The 19849-nt window shown below is 41.3% G+C and overlaps 1 protein-coding gene across 7 annotated transcripts in view; it reads left to right on the plus strand.

Moving 5' to 3' along the window:
• Positions 1–19849, plus strand: part of KIF21A (kinesin family member 21A) — a 205984-nt gene that overhangs the window by 156949 nt on the left and 29186 nt on the right. For 3 of the 7 annotated variants that reach the window (XM_030217189.1, XM_030217182.1, XM_030217183.1), the window contains 3 exons: positions 3743–3850; positions 15202–15330; positions 18176–18214. In XM_030217189.1, coding sequence (XP_030073049.1) covers positions 3743–3850; positions 15202–15330; positions 18176–18214 — 276 coding nt within the window. The remainder of the gene's footprint in view (positions 1–3742; positions 3851–15201; positions 15331–18175; positions 18215–19849) is intronic. The other 4 variants (XM_030217184.1, XM_030217186.1, XM_030217187.1 and 1 more) reach the window with 3 other exon arrangements.

Raw genomic sequence — 19849 nt, forward strand, 5'->3', positions numbered from 1 at the left:
AAGGGATTAGAAAGTCTCCCAACACTTTTCTGTTCCATAGTGTGATCAAAGAACTGATCAGGGAGAATAGAAAACCCTTGACTCCAAAGTGAGGGTGGGTGGGCAAGTCTATGGGCAGACTTTACCCCATAGTCATGGAAGAGAACGGAAAGTTCTAGTTTCCTAAACTTGATGTGCTGGTCTTGGCAGTATCATGTAAGACCATTGTCCCTGTGAAAAGGGACATGTCCATCAAAGACCCAAAAGATAGGAGACAGGAGTCACTGTTAAAGCAGTCTTTCAGAGTTTCTGTTTGGGCCTTGGAAGTGGTTATATGGTCAGAGCCTGTTTACATTAGATGCAGCAGCTTCCAGAGTTTAAGGTAGCAGAATCCTCTGCAGCAGTCAAGGTAGTGATTCAACTGGAGATGGGATCCACCTTTCTGACCGATGCTTTGATTTGATGTGGAGGATGACAAAAAAACATGGCAAATCAGTCACAATATGGAGGCTTCTATTGCTATGTAATTGGTCAGTAGACTCTACATCCAAGACATACTCAAGTAACCTCTCTTTCAGATGCAAACTTCAGAATTAGTAGAAAACTTTGAAGGGGTTGTGGAAATCCAAGTTTTCTGGGCTCCAGAAGGATAGGCCATGAAATTCTACACAGTCCTTTCCAGTCAAAGGCCTCCATAAGAACTCCTAGAAGTATAGGCCAGGGAAGGCCTCAGGTTCAGAAGGATCACTTCCCTGGTAGGGTACAGCCCTTCTGGGAAAATAGGCAAGGTGGTCAAAGTGGAGGAGCTAGAGGTGCAGGAGCTTCCTGCAGTGCCCAGTGAAAGTGTGGGGGTCTGCCTTCCAGGAGAATGCTTAGGCAGTCCTCTGTTGCTATTTTATTGCAGGTGGACCCACATCACTTCAGATTAGTTGGTGCCGGAGGTAATTAGAAAGAGACATTTGCCCAAATTTACATATTATCCTTTTAGAAACTTTGTGGAATCCCTTTGCTACTCCTTTCAAAAGCAGAAAGCAATAAGAAAGACCTTGGGCAGGCTTCCTCTAATAGAATTGGTAGTCCCAGTACTGGTGAAGGAGTACAGTCAAGGAAGATACTCTGTCTACTTTGTGGCTCCATGTGCACATTTCATCAGCTTTGGAGCAAGTGTCAATGTATATTTCAGCATTTATATGCTACAGGGTTGGGTCTGATGCCTATTTTTTAAAGGCACAGAGGCACCTATTCTACCTTTATAAAATAAGCTTAAAATAAACACACTTTGGATTTCTCATATAGGTGTCCTGTTACAAAATCAAGCTCTTCTTTGGCGTATTAATACAGGGAGAGTGAAGCCTGCATGAAACCTTATAAGGTGATGTCAGCAAACTAGTAATTCTGTCTCCATCTGTTGATAGGAATGCATAAGCTCATTATAAACTGATCTGGAGGACTCAAGGAAAGATAATAGCAGGCTAATGCTAAATTTATTCTTGGTGTGCTGGTTCTAATGGAACTTAGTACAAAGATATGTCAATAAATTAACTCTTTTGGTGCTGTACTTAAATGTAGCTTTTTTTTTTTTACTGACTCCCACTTGTAAATCAACTCTTATAATGCCAGCCTTTGGGGGAGAGAGATTCACAGCCATTGCACAATAGGGCACAGAGTGCATGTGCATTGCACTGGATTATCCCTGATGAAAGGCTGTTGATATGATTGCAGGTAGGGGGAAACGAGCTGTGAGTAGTTGCAAATGAGGGCTTATGTTGCTGTAGCCTTAGTACAAGCTGGTTCTGACTGAACCACTGGCCAGATGAATAAGAAGACATTGTTATTCCTTCCCCAGAAAAGGACATAATATGTTGTCTTGAAAAGCTGTTCATAGTTCCCTGTACTCTAAATTAAATGAAATATAATTTATCTAGAATTCTCAACACAGCAGTAAAAAGTTTCAAGAACTGCAAACTTTGTTTCTTGCACACTAACCGTGGTAGCCCATTAAGTAGTGCATGAGCTGACTGGCTCTGCCAAGCTGCAATATACAAATAAATATTCTGCATTGAGACAGTGGCTGTCACTTAATGCCCTTCTCCACTTAAACTTTGGACTTTCTTAGTAGGTTGTAGTATTCTGTTTCTTGCTCCAGAAAGTACATCACAGGTCTAAGAAGTTTGCATATCTTCTGCACGTGCTTGGAGTGGCAAAAATAATGAATAACTGCTTTTCAGCACTATGTTAACACATAGCTAAAAAACAAACAAACCTCTAGTGCTTTTAGATTAGAAAGAAATGGTGAGCATGAAGTGCTACGTCTGCTGATGGGGTCTGGTTTGGAAACCTACTTGTTTCAGACTTTAAAAGTGAATAGAGACGGTTGGACCCTCAAGATAAAATAAAACGTTATGGCCTGGAAGTGATATTAAGGTAATGTGTTTTTTCTGCCACCTTCTATTTTTTCCTTTTTTATAGATTGGTTAAAATGAGTCACAGGTCAATTAGATACTAGTGGGTGGCTTAAGTAGTTCTAGTACTTTGTTTTAAAGTTTTAAGGAGGAGTGGGTGGTATGAGACGGTATAACTACTTACCTTCCTTTTTGGGTTTACAGACATAAAAGTAGATGTCATTTATTGTTTTTCAATTTAAATCTTGCAGTGAACTCCCTTTTCCTCCATTTTTAAGGACCCTGTTCGAGAGGGATGAATTTTGTTCTTTCTGTCATGGTTTATTTTTGGTCTGCCTTAGTCCAGCATCCCATTCTTGATGATGTAAGAAGAGATTGATGAGGCTGACAATGCCATGGACCTTCATTCATAGCTTTTTCCAGATTAGGTCCCCTTCCCTTTCCTGTGTAACACAGCCATTACAGCAGCAGTCCTTAGTAGGACACAGATTGCTACTGCTGCTTCCTTTGGAGCCCAATTTGTGTGATCCTGAAGTTCATACATAAGTAATATCATAAAATTAAAGTTCTAAACCTAATTTTTTTAAATGTGACACTTGTGGCAAGAATTGCCTTAAATTAGTGAGCAAGTCTGCCAATTGGATTGTGAGCCCTCCAGGGACAGAGAAATACCCAGTGCACCTGTGACAAAATCTGTATTACAGTTCCACTGCGCATTGGCAGGTTTTGCCTGTGCAGCAGGATTTTTAAAGACATTGCAAAGGAAAGTGTTTTAGAACTTCTGTTACATTCTGTACCTTACTTTACAAGCATTCCCACATGTAAATAGAAGGTTTTACATGTGTAGATTGGCATACATGTATAAAAGCCATTTTGTAAAGGGGACTGTTTGCATGCAGGGATGCTTAATGTGCGTACTTTTCCAGAAGGCTTGGTAGGGGTGTGGAGAGGAAGTAGTGTGGGCGGGACTAACATATCGATGTGGGTTCCCCATCTTTCAAGGGGAATCCATGCAGACAACAAATCATTGAGACATTTGGCATGTACATCTACCCTGAGGCACACTTTAAAGGGCAGATGCCAAATGCCAGGCATTCCCACTGATTACCCTTGCAAAGCATCTGATTACTTCCAAGTGCCTCCAACACATCTGTTTCTTACCTTTGACCTTACTGGGGTCCCTGGTGTCCACCAGGAGCAGGAACAATCCCTGGATTCAAAAATGGCCACTGAATTGAAGACTATAAAAGCAGGATTGAGTGGGGATCGCAGTAAAAGAACTAGTGCAGTTTAAATGTTGCCACAGCATAGTCCTTTCCAGAAGATGCGTAAAAAGGAAACCTTTGCTTGTATTTGTTTAGTTCTAGGCAGTCATCATTGACGGAAAGGAAAATGCCTGAACCTTCACCCTTATCGAGAAGGAAAACCTACGAAAGAGGAGACAAGTCAAAAGCTAAAGAACCTAAACTGTGAGTTCTTTACATGGGGATAAAAACAAGTCTTTTAGCATCTATAACTGTTACAAATATATTGGGGGGGTTTATTTGAAGGATTTGTCTGTTTTCATGTCATGGTGCTATCCATAGTAGGGGCTGAGAAATCCTTTTAGCTGTCATAAGAAAATTGTCATTGAAAACACTTGTTAGTTTGTTTTCTTCTTTACCCAAGTACTAAATAAAAGTTTGTGAACCCCACCTAGGATGATTTATATTTTAGCATAATTTATATTTGAAACATAATGAAATCTAATCTGAATTCTGATAAGAGAGCAAGATTATCCCATTGAATAAGTAATTTAGACAGAAAAGATATTATAATAATAATTATCATTATCATCATCATAGCTCACACAGCCTGCCAGATGCTCTTGGGTTTGGCACTCTAAATATTGAGTTTTTGTCAAAGAACCTAGCTGCTACACAACAGGTTTTCACCAAAATCGCTCAAAACATAGCAGCCAGATTTATTTTTGGAAAAACACGATTCGAAAGCGCCAAACCCTTCCGAGAAAAACTGCACTGGTTTCCAATCAAAGAAAACAATATAATACCAGAGACAATCCTATCTAGGAAAACCGCAAGGGAGAGGGTTGTCCTAGAATGGTTCCAGATCGCTAATCAGCATGTGACAATTCAATAATAATAAAAATTGAAAGAGAAATTCTCAGAGTAGTAAACTCACCCGATATCGAGACGATACCAACAGTACCGTATCTACGGGTGGATAAATTTTCTCTATCATAGAACTTCTCTCAACTTCTTTAATACTATTTGCACAAAAAAATTTTCTCACAATGTGTCAAATCCTAAATATGAATTAACAATTACTTGATTGTCACTCATCAAGAACCTAATAGGACAGCCCTGTCTCTTGTTCCTACTAACCACCCCTTAGTCTGTGTTCAAATATGCAAAAATCTCATATATTCTATATCTTTCAAAACTGTAAAGTTCAAAAAGGTCCAGCACTTAGCTTGTAATGTGAAATGCAGTGGTCGAGAGATTCCTCTGGACGACAGTCCTTAATGTGGACTATGATTTTTGTACATTTCCATTGCCACTTTCAGCTTCAAGCAGTCTCTTAACCTCAATGCTCTTTTCTCCCGATGCTAACGTGAGACATAAATTGTCCAAAGTTCAAAGTGTCCTTTCATATCCTCTCAATCCTGCCACTCCACACAAATGTTTCAAAACCAAAGCCACACAAGTTCGACTCTGCAGGGTTTTGAAATCTTCTTCAGGAACTCATGATGCATAATCCGCCTTGAAATGAAAATTGCTGGAACAATTACTTTCATAGCTTTCAAAATCTGCACCCTGGTCCATAAAATTATCTATGGCGAAGCCCCGGGATACATGACAGACCTCATAGACCTCCCAACCAGAAACACAACCAGATCTTCACGAACATACTTAAAACTCCACTACCCAAATATAAATCAATTTATGCATCCAGCTTCTCCTACATAAGTACACAATTGTGGAATGCACTATCAAAAGCTGTGAAAATAACTTATGACCATCTTAACTTTCCAGAAATCACTAAAGACCCACCTGTTCGAAAAAGCATACACCACCGACCCAACTTAAGTGCCTAAAACCCCTGCAACACAACGTAACCAAACCTCGTAATGAACTCTATATATCTCTCCTTCTCGACTATTCCCAATTGTGTCTGTAACTATGAAACTACTATACTATAACACCACTCTGTATTTGTTTCTCTACCAGAGTTGGCGAACGCCTTCACGGTAAGCCACATTGAGCCTGCAAATAGATGGGAAAATGCGGGATACAAATGTAACAAATAAATAAACTTTAATCTTCATCTTATTATTCAACAATAAGTATCCTTGTGTGAAAAAGTATATGAACCCTTAAATCAGTAACTAGTGGGACTTCCTTGAGGGGCAAGACTTTTTAAATGTTCCTGTCGGTCACTTTTCCATACAGAACGGTTTCAGGTCTGTGAAGTTTGAGGGCTTCCTTGTGCAAACAATTCACTTCAGGTCTTGCCATAACATTGCAATAGGATTTAGGTTGGGATTTTGACTTGGCCATTCCAAAACATGAAATCCTTTTATAGCCATTCTGTGATAGATTTACTTGTATTTTTAGGGTCCTTGTTTTGCTTTCAACTTGGCTTCATCTCACAGATGGATGACCTGATTGTCTCCTCTGGAATGTTGTGAAATAAAGTAGAATTCGTGGTTCTGTCAATGAAAGCAAACCATCCAGGTCATGATGCAGCAAAGCAGCCTTACACTATGATACATCTACCACCATGCTTGGCAACTGGGATAAAGTTCTTACTTTAGAAGGCAATGTTTGATTTTAACCAAAGAAACTGATATTGTGAATAAAAAATTCAATTTGTGATTCATCTATCTAGAGAACATTATTTCAAGTCTTGTGGGGTATCAGGATGTTTTTTGCTGAACCTAAGATGGGCAACAATTTTCTTTTAAGAGTGCTGTTGAATATTTTTAGGTATGCCCATTTGGTCCCCCCCCCCCCCCCCCCCTTTGATGGTTGACACATTGACCTTCACATCAGCTGTAGTAATAGAAGCCTACAGATGTTAATTGGGGTTCATTTGTGAATTGAGAATGATTTTTCAAAGTGATCTTGGCAAGACAGTCGCTCCTGGGTAGAGTTCCTGTAGTCTTAAGTTTTAGTCATTTGTAGACTATCTGTCTGACGGTGGATGGATGGAGTCTCAAATGTGTAGAAATGTTTTTTTCAGTCCTGTTCAGACAGATGAATGTCAATTGTTCTTTTGTAAGTCCTTTGAAAATTCTTTTTTCTGACATGATGAGTTCAAAAACTTTTGTGCCTTTATATGTAGGTCAGGTTGTCCAAACTAAGTTGTGCAGATTTATTCTGCAGGGTGCTATATTGACTCTAATATGAACAAAGAATTTGAGACGATTAAAAGTGAGCAAGCTCTGTACCCTGGATAGTAATGTGCTATGATGAGATCGATGGTCGCTTTCTTATGGTAGGCACCTGGTTCTGAGCACAAAAAACTTCTTAAGAGTTAAAAAAAAAATAAGTGTGGAATATCATATTTAAGTATAAATAATATTGTGAACAGAAACTAGAGCAGACCTGGAGTCCAGAGAAACCTTTATTGAAATAGACCCAACATGGCCACGTTTTGCTGAACAGGCTGCATCAGGGGATTATTGACACTACTCAATTAAACATACATATACAAATAAACTACACATACATATAAAAATATATAAATTATGAATAAAATAAAATATATATATGTACACAAGCATGCAGTCAATTTATTTACTTATCCTGTGTTTATCTTTTGAATTTTTTACCCCCTTTTTTATATGATTTGATCATTTGGCTTCATTATGTTTTATAATTCATTGTTATATTTTATTATTTGCAGCATAAACCTGGTATAATATTTATTTATTCAACAATATTTCATTTTTGAGGCAGATTCTTTTTAGTAGGACCATCATCTATTTGTACTCTCCACGTTCCGATGATGTCATTATTGTCATTGGAATTTAAAGGGACCATGTAGAATTAGTGTGGGGATTAAATCAATAAACAATATTCATATTATCCCAAACACTATAAATCAAATTGCTTTTACATTTAATCAATACTCTCACAGTGTGCCCATTAATAACTCCTTCATATTGAGTGGACGGGATCTTCAGAATTTATAACAGCAAAAACCATCTAAAGAAACATTTTTCAGTTGTAGCGATGGTGCTGTTCACCTCGTCATAGATCAACCCGCTTTCTCCTAGTTTTTTTCTATTTTTTCTTATTTTCAATATTTTCTTAAATAAACTTCTTCTTAGATATTTTTAAATCTCCAAAAGAGATAAAATGTTGTAACTTAACTTTGAAGAAACTTTAAGCAGCAGTATATCTCCGATTTAAACCTCTACCGACTTGGCCAGGTTTCAAAGGTCTTCTTCAGGGAAGAGGTTTACATTTCAAGCTTCACTTCTTCGTATAAACAAAATGGCTGCCATTTTGTTTATACGAAGAAGTGAAGCTTGAAATGTAAACCTCTTCCCTGAAGAAGTCCTTCGAAACCTGGCCAAGTCGGTAGAGGTTTAAATCGGAGATATACTGCTGCTTAAAGTTTCTTCAAAGTTAAGTTACAGCATTTTATCTCTTTTGGAGATTTAAAAATATCTAAGAAGAAGTTTATTTAAGAAAATATTGAAAATAAGAAAAAAATAGAAAAAAACTAGGAGAAAGCGGGTTGATCTATGACGAGGTGAACAGCACAGCACCATCGCTACAACTGAAAAATGTTTCTTTAGATGGTTTTTGCTGTTATAAATTCTGAAGATCCCCGTCCACTCAATATGAAGGAGTTATTAATGGGCACACTGTGAGAGTATTGATTAAATGTAAAAGCGATTTGATTTATAGTGTTTGGGATAATATGAATATTGATCATTGTCATTGGAATATATCTAAGATGGCTGCGGTAACGCTTGTCATTTTCAGTCTTTTAAAAATAATTTTCAGGCTTATTTAGCAGCAATTTTTCTCACAAATTAGCGTTTTTCACAAGGGCATAGCTAATAGATGCTAGATTTACCATTGTTTTTATTTTTTGTATGTTCAATGGAATTGCTATTTTTAGCTGTCTTCCATTTTAAAAGCAACTCATTTTTGCCATTATTTTTGGTTCTGGAACATCCTTATGCATTTGGGACAAGATTTAATACCTAATTTTCTTTTTTGAATGCTTTTAGATTACTTTTAGTAAATCGGTTGTTTGCAGTCATTTTTGACCACTACAGCCTATGTAAAACTAGTTTGTTTTTCAATATGGCTGATTACTGTTTGGAAAGTGAGGTGAGAAGCTGCTGCTTTGCATCACATTAGTTTCATTTGGTTTTCAAGAGCTGTAATCTGTAAATAATTTAATCCCCTCCCCCTTTTTTTTTCATAAGCTTTTTAAAGTTATTTTTTGAAAAAGTTCTGTGATAGCTGATTTTAGGCAGTCTTGGATACCTGTTTACTAGCCAGGGAAAGATTTGTTCTGTTCCCTTGTAAGTATGTGTCCTTTTTGGCACTTAGAGTCCTTTTACCAAGGTGCACCGAAAAATGGCCTGCAATGGTGTAGACGTGTGTATTGGACACACGCAAGTCCATTTTTCAGCACGCCTGCAAAAAAAGGCCTTTTTTTTGTTTTTGGCGGAAAATGGATGTGCGGCAAAATAATTTTAAGCCTGAGACCTTACTGCCACCCATTGACCTAGTAGTAAGGTCTCACGCATTAACTGAGCAGTAATGGTCTACGCACGTACAGTGCCGATTATCACTCAGCACCGTGCGCTGGAAAATTTCCGGCGTGCTTAGTGGACGTAAAAATTGAAATTACTGCCCAGGACACATGGTAGCCGGGTGGTAGTTCAAAATTGACGTGCGTAGGACGCGCCTATGCAGCTTAGTAGAAGGACCCCTTAATCGGTTTCCACATTAATTCACTATAGTGTCTTGCTACATAGAGTTTTATTTTTCTACTATGTACACTATTGTATTTTAAAAGCATGATTATGGTCTGTATTGGTTATTTATGCTATATCTGGGTTTTCCGAGGACAAGCAGGCTGCTTGTTCTCACAATTGGGTCGTTGTCGTCCGCGACAGCCCAGGAGACTGTGAAAAATGTGCAGAGCAAAAACAAAAAACTTTCCAGAACGCTCCGTCGCGCGGGCAGAACACTCCGCATATGCGTGAACGGCTTCCCGCCTGCGACGCGAGTGTGCCCTCAGTTGCTTTTTTTCTGTGACGGTGGTAACACGGAGTTTTTTTCTTGTTCTGTGTTGCATTCGGCTCAGGAGATCGTGTGTGATTTTTTTTCTTTTTGTTATACTTTCTCTTTGTTTAGCTTTTCTAAAAACAGACAAAAAAAAGATTGTACCTTATTTTCTTAGTTTTTCTCTCTATTTATAAGTTTTCTTTTCTTTTTGTTGCGGCCCACTTTTGGCCGCTCAGTCAGGGTTAATTTTCCCTTTCTTTCTCTTTTTGTGCCTTTTTTATTGGCACAATCACGTCTTTTAATTTCGCAGCCGCCGTTTTTCGTCCATGGCATCGAGGACACCCAGCGGCTTCAAACGTTGTACTCGGTGCAACCGGACCATCTTGGCTACCGACCCCCACACGTGGTGTGTCCAGTGCCTTGGACCCGATCATCTTCCAGCTGCTTGTAAGCTGTGCCTTTTAATGAAAAAAAAAACAGACCCAAGTGTCTCGGGAGGCTCAACATGAAAAACCTTTTGCGGATTGGTCCGGTCCTTCGACGTCTGCATCGGTACCGAGGTCGGCGGCATCGGCGTTGACGTTGAGGGAAGCATCGACTTTGAGAGCGCAGGTAATGGCTGCCGAATGACCACATCGCGCTGGGAGCAGTGAGGCATAGAGTGGTCTCCACCCGTCTTGAGGCCTACTACTATGCAGGCCCCCCGGGACCGACCGTCGGACCCAGCCCTAAGGAGGCGTGAGGATCCCACGTCCTCGGTACCGAGGAGTCTCGATGACGGGCGTCAAGTGAAGACTAAGAAGCACCGTCATCGATCTCTTTCCATGTGCGGTAATGAGAGCTCTGGGGAGCCGAGGGATTCGGCACCCGAGAAGCGTCGGCGCCGAGCGGACCGCTCACCCTCTATACAGGAGGTGCCGATGCGTTGGTCTTCTGGCAGCTTGGTACCGGCTCTCGAGCCCCCTCAGATTCTGCCACTGGCTCCTACACCGGCCCCGCAGCGTTTTCCAATGGAAGCTCTCGATGAGCGCATCAGGGCCCTTCCAGAGCTTCTGGAGGGACTGCTGCACCAGTCTACTTTGGTGCCAGGGGTTCTTGTGCCTCCTGCATTGACTGTGGAAGCGGCATCTGGTTCTTCACCTGTGGTGAGGTCCCCGTCCTCGGTGCCACTTGAGGCATCGGCGTAAGCTGCCACCCGGGTCGATTCTCCCTCAATGTCGGTGGAGGAAGCTTCGCCACAGTCCAGGCAGGGGTCGACTTCTTGACATCCCCCCTCGAGGACATCGATCCTCGATGTCGAGACAGGCTTGGGTTCGGGCTGCTCTTAGAGAGCTTTTGTCCAACACCAATGATGAGTGCTCGTGAGAGGAAGAGGAAGATCCCTGATACTTTTCGGAGGAAGTCATATGGGGTCCCCTCTGATCCTACTCCACCAATTGAAAGAAGATTGTCTCCACCTGAGAGTCTTTCTTTTTCCTCTTTTGTTCGAGAAATGTCTAAGGACATTCCCTTCCCTATGGAGGTTGTGGATGAGCCCGGGGCCAAGATGCTCGAGGTCTTGGATTATCCTTATCCACCTTCAGAGGTTGCAATAGCTCCCTTGCATAACACACTCAGGGAAGTTCTTATGCAAAACTGATCGTTTCCTCTTTCTACTCCAGTGGCCCCAAGAAATCTGAGTCCCAATACATAGTCCATGGTGAGGCTGTAATAGTGAAGTCTCAACTGCCTCACAATTCCATGGTGGTGGACTCTGCTCTCAGAAGAGCCAAGAGTACTAGAGACTATGCCTCAGTGCCCCCAGGCAGCGAGTCTAGGACCTTGGATTCTTTTGGGAGGAAAACTTATCAGGCCGCTATGCTCGCTGCAAAGATCCAAACTTACAGCTCTACACGAGGATCCACTTGCGTAACTTGGTGAGGCAACTATCCAGTTTGGTCGAAGCCCTTCCTCCGGAGCTCACCGAACCTTTTCACCAGGTGGTCAGGCAGCAGAAGGCATGTCGCAAATTCCTGGCCAGGGGTACTTAAGACACTTTTGATGTAGCATCCCGAGTAGCTGCTCAAGGTATAGTGATGCGCAGACTCTCATGGCTGCGTGTCTCTGACCTGGATCATAAGACCCAGCAGTGAATGGCGGATGTTTCTTGCCGGGGGATAACCTTTTTGGAGAAAAAGTAGAGGACATGGTCGATCAGATCAAGAAGCACCATGATGCCGGGCGTCTTCTGCTACCACCTCCTCAACTAGGAGGTTTTTTGGAGGGAAGAGGAGTGCTCCCTATTCCTACAATAGGCGTAGATACACTCCTGCTTCTCGGCAGCCTGTCCAGGCTCAGTCCCAGCACGCCTGTTCCCGTCAATGGCATGCGACTAAGGCCCCTGCGGGTCCCCATCAAAAGCAAGGGATGGGCTTTTGACTGGCTCCAGTGCAGCATAGCCTCAGAAAAAGTATCTGTGCCGGACGACTTGCCGGTCGGAGGGAGGTTGTTATTTTTTCACCAAAGGTGGGTTCTTCAAATAGTCCGGTTGGGATATACCTTAAATCTAGAATCCAAACCTCCAAATTGCCCACCAGGAGCTCATTCTTACAGCTCCCAGCACAGGCAGGTACTTGTAGAGGAACTCTCCGCCCTTCCAATGTGGTCGAACCCGTTCCACCAGGGGAAGAAGGGCTGGGATTCTATTCCAGGTACTTCCTTGTGCAAAAGAAAACGGGGGGGGGGGGGGGGGGGGGGGTGCGTGCCATCCTAGACCTAAGGGCCCTGAATAAATTCCTAGTCTGAGAAAAGTTCAGGATGGTTTCTCTGGGCACCCTTCTTCCCATAATTCAGGAAAGTGATTGGCTATGCTCTCTGGACCAAAGAAATGCATGCAGTTAACCGGAGCGTGCATTTAACCATTGTGACCCAAAGAAGTTTGACATCTGATAAACATATGTACAGTACTGTTCGTTATTATATGTACAGTATACAGTCTCCGTTAACTGACATTAAGCTTACTTGAAGTAATCAGTTATAGTCCTCTGTACACTATTGGGTCTGTGAGTTCCATAGACTACATCTCCCAGACAGTAAAAACTGTCATAGCACTGACATCCAGTGGCCTCCAGATAGGCCCGCACGGTGTTGAGACTTTCCAGTGCTCTTGCAAAAGTGACAGGAGGAGGTTGTTGAATTTCGTCAGCATGAGCCTCACTGCTCATTTCATCATCAGCCGTTGTTGCCTGCGTGTAGGCGCATATCTCGACATCAGTGCCTTCTTCAGCTGTTTGTAGATCATAATCAACAGCTACGTAGCGATGGAACTCCTCTTCAGTAACACCGGCTAGGATGTCCATAATCTGTTCATCTGACGCATTTGCAACAGCTGCATCTGTTTTGTCCCTCTCCACATCCTTAACAAAGCTTGTCCGCTTGTAGCAGTTCACAATGGTTGCCTGTGTAATGTGATTCCAGGCTTCTTTCTGCATATGTTTTTAATCCAACAGTGATAGATTACGAGCCAGTTCAACAGCACGTTTATCCTTGCCAGTCTGGTCATCCATAACGCTCATCAGACGACGTAGCACAAGAGCCCGATAATGTTGTTTGAAATTGGCTATTATGCCCTGATCCATAGGTTGGATCAGAGAGGTAGTGTTTGGTGGCAGGAAGACCACCTTGACGTTAGACAGCCTGACATCATCCCTGTGTGCAGCATAATTATCACAAAGCAACAAAATCTGACACTTTTCTGCCCGCATTCTAGTGTCTAACTTCTTTAGCCACTGCTTCCAAATTTCCCCAGTCATCCATGAATTTGCCTTAGCCTCGTATGACACAGGAAGTCACTTAACTTTCTTGAAGCAACGGGGCTATTTGCTCTTTCCAATGATGAGGGGCTCCAACTTCTCACTCCCATCCATATTTCAGCAATGGAGGATTGTCAGTTGGTCCTTCGACGTTTTACCTCCAGTAGTTTCGGCATGTTTGAATGCAAGTGTTCCATCAGGAATCGCTCGCCAGTTGAGACAGTTTTCGTCAGCATTGAAAATGTCACGAGGTGCAAACTCGTTCAAGATGGTAGGAAGAACTGAAACAACCCAATTTTCAGCACCAAAGTCATCAGCGTCTTGTTTCTCACCATGCTGTTTCTTGAATTTTATGTTGTTCCTCTCCTTCCATCTTTCCAACCATCCAACAGTGGCTTTGAATTCAGTTAGTCCAAGACTTTCAGCTAGCTGGTTAGCTTTCTCCATAAGCAGTGGACCACTGACAGGAAACTGCCTACTCTTGACTTGAGAAAACCACAGAAGAAGAGCATCTTCTACCTCCTCCGCTTTTCACACCCATTTTCATATCCATTGTGGATTTGTTTTGTTTTGCCAGTCTTCCAGAAGCTAGTCTTTCTGCTTCAAGACACATGAAATTTGACTGGGATTGACACCATATTCTTTAGCAATAGATGCTTGACTTTGTTTTCTAATTTTTTAAGGAGTTGTATTCATTCAGCCAGTGTTAAAGTCTTACAGTTCCGCCGCGACGACGACCCCAGTGTGCGCTCTAACAACATTCTTTTGCTTATTCTGCCTGTGGCAGTTAAAGGGGCGGTAAATTTGAAATCTCGTTGGTTGTCATGCGCCAATCAGCTTCCATATTCCGTGCGCGCGCTTATGCGGAGTCTTTCCTGCAGAGGAGCGGTCTTAAACCATGCATGTAAGCGAATCTTGCACTTATCAGTGGTGCGCTATATAATTATATTCAAAATTTATATATTTTAGTATGCATGTTCAGTTTAGTAGTGTGTCAGTAATTCCCTGATGCATCTTGTTTGGTGAAACGTGTCCACATAGGGTCTATTTGAATAAAAGTTTCTCTGGACTCCAGTCTGCTCTGGTTTCTGTTCCTTGTTGTTTTCTGCAGACTTGAAGAGCCTCTTTTAGTGTTACATAAATATTATTATGTACAGATTTTAAATGGTTCATTTGTTTAAAATATTGGTGGAAACCCAATAATTGGTAGTGGTATGCTTGGTACCTATTCCTAAGCACCTGATTATAATTAGTTAATTGTAATAAGAAAACTAGGGGTTTTCTTACTATTTCACACACTGATTCTGAATTTTTCTTATTGTTCCTACTTGTACGATTTTACATTTTAAGAAACACAGAATTGTTTAACTTGTACCCTTTTTATTGACTAAGTAAAGACTGGATTCAATTGAACAAGGGTATCTGGGTAAGTCCTCATTATTGTACATGGAATTCACAAACTTTTTTCAGTATCATATTTTTTGTCATTTGCTAAGCACTAGAATTGTTGGTCAAAGGCATACATCCTAGAACTCTTACCTTTACTTTCACTTTGAGGTTCTTTTTGTGATGCTTAATCATTTTTTATTTTCTAGCTTAAATAAAAATCATAAGTTCACAGGCAATGCATGAAACTGCTCTCTTGGTAAAAAGGATGGGGAGAAGAATCTAATCAAAAACTGTTTTTGAGCATGCTTCATTTAACCTCTCTAACTATTCATAACCTATTAAATCCAAGTCTCCAATGTTCTTTTTATCTCGTAGCTCAGATTCTGGAACTTCAGAGGCTAGTCTGTCACCTCCTTCCTCCCCACAAGGCCGACCCCGTAATGAAATGAATGTTTTTAGCCGTCTAACAGTTTCTCAGGGAAACCCAGCAATTCAGCAGGATAAGTAAGTGGTGGAGGAAGCTTCAGTCTTTCTTCAGGCAGTTGCAGAGAGCAGGATACAGTCCATTGTCTGGCCCTGTCCTCGGAATTTGCCCTGGCAATTAAGAGCAGAGTATCCTTGCCATTATTTTTGTGTCTGTGTTTTTGAATTAGTTGAAAATGTTTTTAAGGAGTACCTTCTATTTGTTACCAAGTTCAAGGAAAAACATTTTCTGCTGTTTCTTATTTTGCATATAAGGCACAGAAGAATTTAGTTTATGAAAAGTTTACTTGTTGGAATCTTTATTTATTAAAACTAACATAAAACAGACTTTTTAGCCATGAAATCAAAACTTTTGCCATAGCAGCATTAAATCCAAAGATATCCAAGCCAGAGAGACAAAATGCACATGCTTATGCAAGCTGTACTGTAAAGCTCACACCTAGATGAGGTGTGCTTTGGGTTATTTTTCACTTTAAACTGTAGAGTGGGATGGATTCAAAACACTTTTACATAGTAATTTAAGCAGCTCTATTTGTGAGCTAGCAAACTTCTTGAAATTGGATCTTAGTAAGTCAGTGGTTTCCCCTGTTCCTTTAAATCAGACATACACTTCATTCAGAGCCTTATGCTCTGGTAGCTGGGGGATAATGTATTTGCTGCTACAGGCAGCTTGGCAGAGATGTTTATTATTTGCTGAGGGACTGACTTGCCTCCTTCAGTGGAGAACACAGTCTGAACTATTCATCATTCCTGTTCTTGTCGTTGGAAAAAAAAGGCCTCTGTTGCTTTATATAACCAAGTAATGTGCACTTTAATAAGGCTTGCTCAATTAGCAAAGACCAGAATCTCTTTAGGGATTCAGGGAGTTGCTAATAATGTCATAATCTGCAGCTTTGATTGCTAACTTGTAAGTGCCCTCCGACTGTGTGCTCTAACTTCTGTGAAACCTTTTGCAAGGACATTCTTCAGGCTCACACTTTTTTGTTGTTTTGCATGGTCCTCATCAAAATTTTTTTCTAACATACTACTTTAAAAAAAAATCTTTTCTAGACTTACTGACTAAAACAGTAGTAACTTTGTGCGAGTTATGATTTTAGTATGCGTGTATGCTGTGTGCAGTCTTTTCGGGCCCTGTTTACTAAGCAACGTTATAGGCGCATTAACCATGTATGTGCCTACAATATCCGTATAGGTGCCAACATGGTTAGCACGCGTGCTTAAGTGTAGGTACACTAAAAACACTAACACACCTTAGTAAACAGGGCTCTTAGGATGACAAGATTTTTTAAAGCAGCATTATTTATATTAGTCAAGTACTCAAGCTGAAAAGTTAGTACTAAAGGGGGTCACTTTTATGCACAACTTGAGCTTGTAGAACTGCATTTTATGCACTCACGTAAGTCCTTATAAAATTGCCCGAGGTTATATAAACATAAGTGTAGATGTTTAGAAAACATATGGGGGATAATTCTGTAACATAGACACTAACCTTTATGCATCCATTGTGCATATAAATGTTTAGAGGAGTGGTATTTGCATGTGCATGTGTGCACATAAGCATGTAAATGCCAAAAAGTCTGCCTAAGTGCTGTTCTGCAAATACCCACGTAAGTAGCAAGTATTTGCAAGGGGGTATATGGACGGTTGGGGCTCAAACTGTGCATCTAACTACGCATATCATAGACATGGTGCAAGTATTTACACCAGCTCTGTAGCTGGCATAAGTACTCATGCCTTACTTTAAGGCATGAATATACCCTTTTACGGTAGTATTCTATAAATGAACTTAAACACCTAAATTTCTTTATAGCATAGGCTTCTACCAGATGCCCTGTTATAGAATTGCCTTGAATGTGCCTACTTTTATTCCGGGGTGGAGCAGAGATGAGTTCAGCATTTATACATGTATTTTATAAAATACAAACAAAAATGAAGAAGAAGGGGGTAGACCAATGTCATTTCCAAATCAAGTGGTTTGTTGCTAGGTAATGGTTAGAAGCGAGTCAGCGCAGACCTGTGTTTCAGCACTTCATGCACCTGCCTCAGGAGTCAAATATATATTGTTTCTCAGCCACACTTGATGAGAAGAAGCAATGGGATAAAGAAGTATCTCCACCAAAACAGCTTCCAAAGTGCTTCAGAACAAAACACTGAAATGTGAGCATGTCAGTAAGGACAAGCAGTAGGTGTCCTTATCACATGCTCACACTTCAGCATTCAGGGAGAAGAGCTCATTCCTCTCAAATAGTTTCAGTGATGTGATTTACTATGGGCTACAAAGGTTGAGATTGTAAAACTAATGAAACTTTCAAAGTTGGATCAGCAGAGACTGTTTTGTATGGTTTTTAGCAGTATAGAGTATATTTGAATGTAGTACTTAGCCAAATGGATTAGAAAACTGCAGAAGTTTTTTTAACGATATTAGTAAACACAGGAGAGAACTAACATGAGGCATAGAGTATCTATCTTCCTTTGTCTCTCTTGCTTTTATTTCTCTCTGCTGTGTTGGAGACTAGTTTGCTCCAAGTGTATTTATCTCAGTGTTCTTGGAACATTTTGAGACGTTATGAAAATATGAAATAAGGCACACAAAGCTGCTTTTTCAGTTTATGTTCTTGCAGCACTGAGATAAAGTGCAAATAGTAGACAGTTTACAGTAGTAAGGATTTGACCACATGTACGAGTCAGAATAAATCCGTTTAAGATGTGCATATCTGGGTCTAATCAGTAGCGCCATTCATGGTGCACTGCTAAGGCTGCCCTGTCTTTCCATATCAGCCATGCTGTTTGTTCTTCTCATGGGGCAACTTTACTCTGCTGATACCTGTATTCTTTCTCCTCACACTTCTACCACTGTTCACCCTAGGTCTGATGAAAGTGATTCCTCTCTGTCGGAGGTACACAGGTACTCTCGCCTCCTCTGCTTTTCCTTCTTTTCAGTCTCATATTGCTCTTGTTATCTCTAGTTTATCAATCTTATTTTGCTGCATGCTTTGCTGCTTCTTCACGTCACTGTTTGTAGATGGTATGCTATCTTTTGTTTTGATTAAGCCCTGCCAACCAAAAAGTAATTGTTTGCCATATGTTAGCATGCCTTTTTTTAAAGCAAAATATTTTGAAAGCTTTTACAGAAAAAGGTTGCAGTAATTGCTATTAAGGCTGTTTGTTTTGATGCTTGTGTGTTATGTTCCTTGTTACATTGAGTAGAAAAGTATGTGATATGTATATGATAATCCATTAATTCCCTTAACCATAGGTTAAGCATTTTAAAGAGGGAGCCGTGCAAAAGAGTGTTAATTTAGCTGATTGAGAGAGAACTCTCATCTTGTTATTTTTTGCCCAGTGGTTTCTTGCTGCTCCTTCAGGCTTCCAGTTCCTTTGGTGCCATAAGCCTTCATCAGCAGCTGTTTCTGAGTTTTTCCTCATTTTATTATAGTACCTTTTCATGTCAGCCTTCCCATTACTTATTAAGGACATGCGAGGTAGTAGTGCTGAGAAGCGAGCTCTGTGGCATACGTTGCCCTTAATGAATTGCCATAGGTTCCATTCCTAATCTAACCAGTTTTTACCATTTTTCATGTTTAGTATAGTCATTACATTTGCAGTGTAAGTACCAGTGTTGAACCTAGCAAACTGGGTTTTGCTCAGACAGAAGTGAGATTTTCATCCTTTGTTTCGCCTCATGTCAACACTGTGAAACGGGGGGGGGGGGGGGGGGGGGGGGGGAGGGATCAGTAATTATGGATTCATGAGGTAACATAGAGATGGTGAGGAGTGCAGCTGTTACCTTCTAGCATCTGTACCAGGTTCCTGTCTCCTTTGTTAAGGGTAAAATGTAATTTAATTTTCTTTCCTTCTTTGTACCTTAGCCCTGAATGTTTGCAAAATTATTTCTTGGACACCATGTGGGGCATAATCGAAAGGGGTGCCCAAGTTTTCCTGAGGACGTCCTTGCAGGATGTCCCGGCGCAGGGGCGGGGAAACCCGTATTATCAAAACAAGATGGGCGTCCATCTTTCATTTCGATAATACAGTCGGGGATGCCAAAATTGCAAAATTTAGGTCGTCCTTAGAGATGGACATCCCCGATTTTCGCCAATAGTGGAAACCGAGGACACCCATCTCAGAAATCCAAGCCATTTGGTCGTAGGAGGAACCAGCATTTGTAGTGCACTGGTCCCCCTCACATGCCAGGAAACCAACCGGGCACCCTAGGGGGCACTGCATGGACTTCAGAAATTGCTCCCAGGTGCCTAGCTCCCTTACCTTGGGTGCTGAGCCCCTCAACCCCCCCCCCCCAAACCCCACTCCCCACAACTGTACACCACTACCATAGCCCTAAGGGGTGAAGGGGGACACCTACATGTGGGTACAGTGGGTTTCTAGTGGGTTTTGAAGGGCTCACATTTACCACCACAAGTGTACCAGGTAGGGGGAGGATGGGCCTGGGTCTGCCTGCCTGAAGTGCACTGCACCCACTAAAACTGCTCCAAGGACCTGCATACTGCTGTCAGGGAGCTGGGTATGACATTTGAGGCTG

This window comes from Microcaecilia unicolor, chromosome 10 (genome assembly GCF_901765095.1).
Source record: "Microcaecilia unicolor chromosome 10, aMicUni1.1, whole genome shotgun sequence".
Lineage (NCBI taxonomy): Eukaryota > Metazoa > Chordata > Amphibia > Gymnophiona > Siphonopidae > Microcaecilia > Microcaecilia unicolor.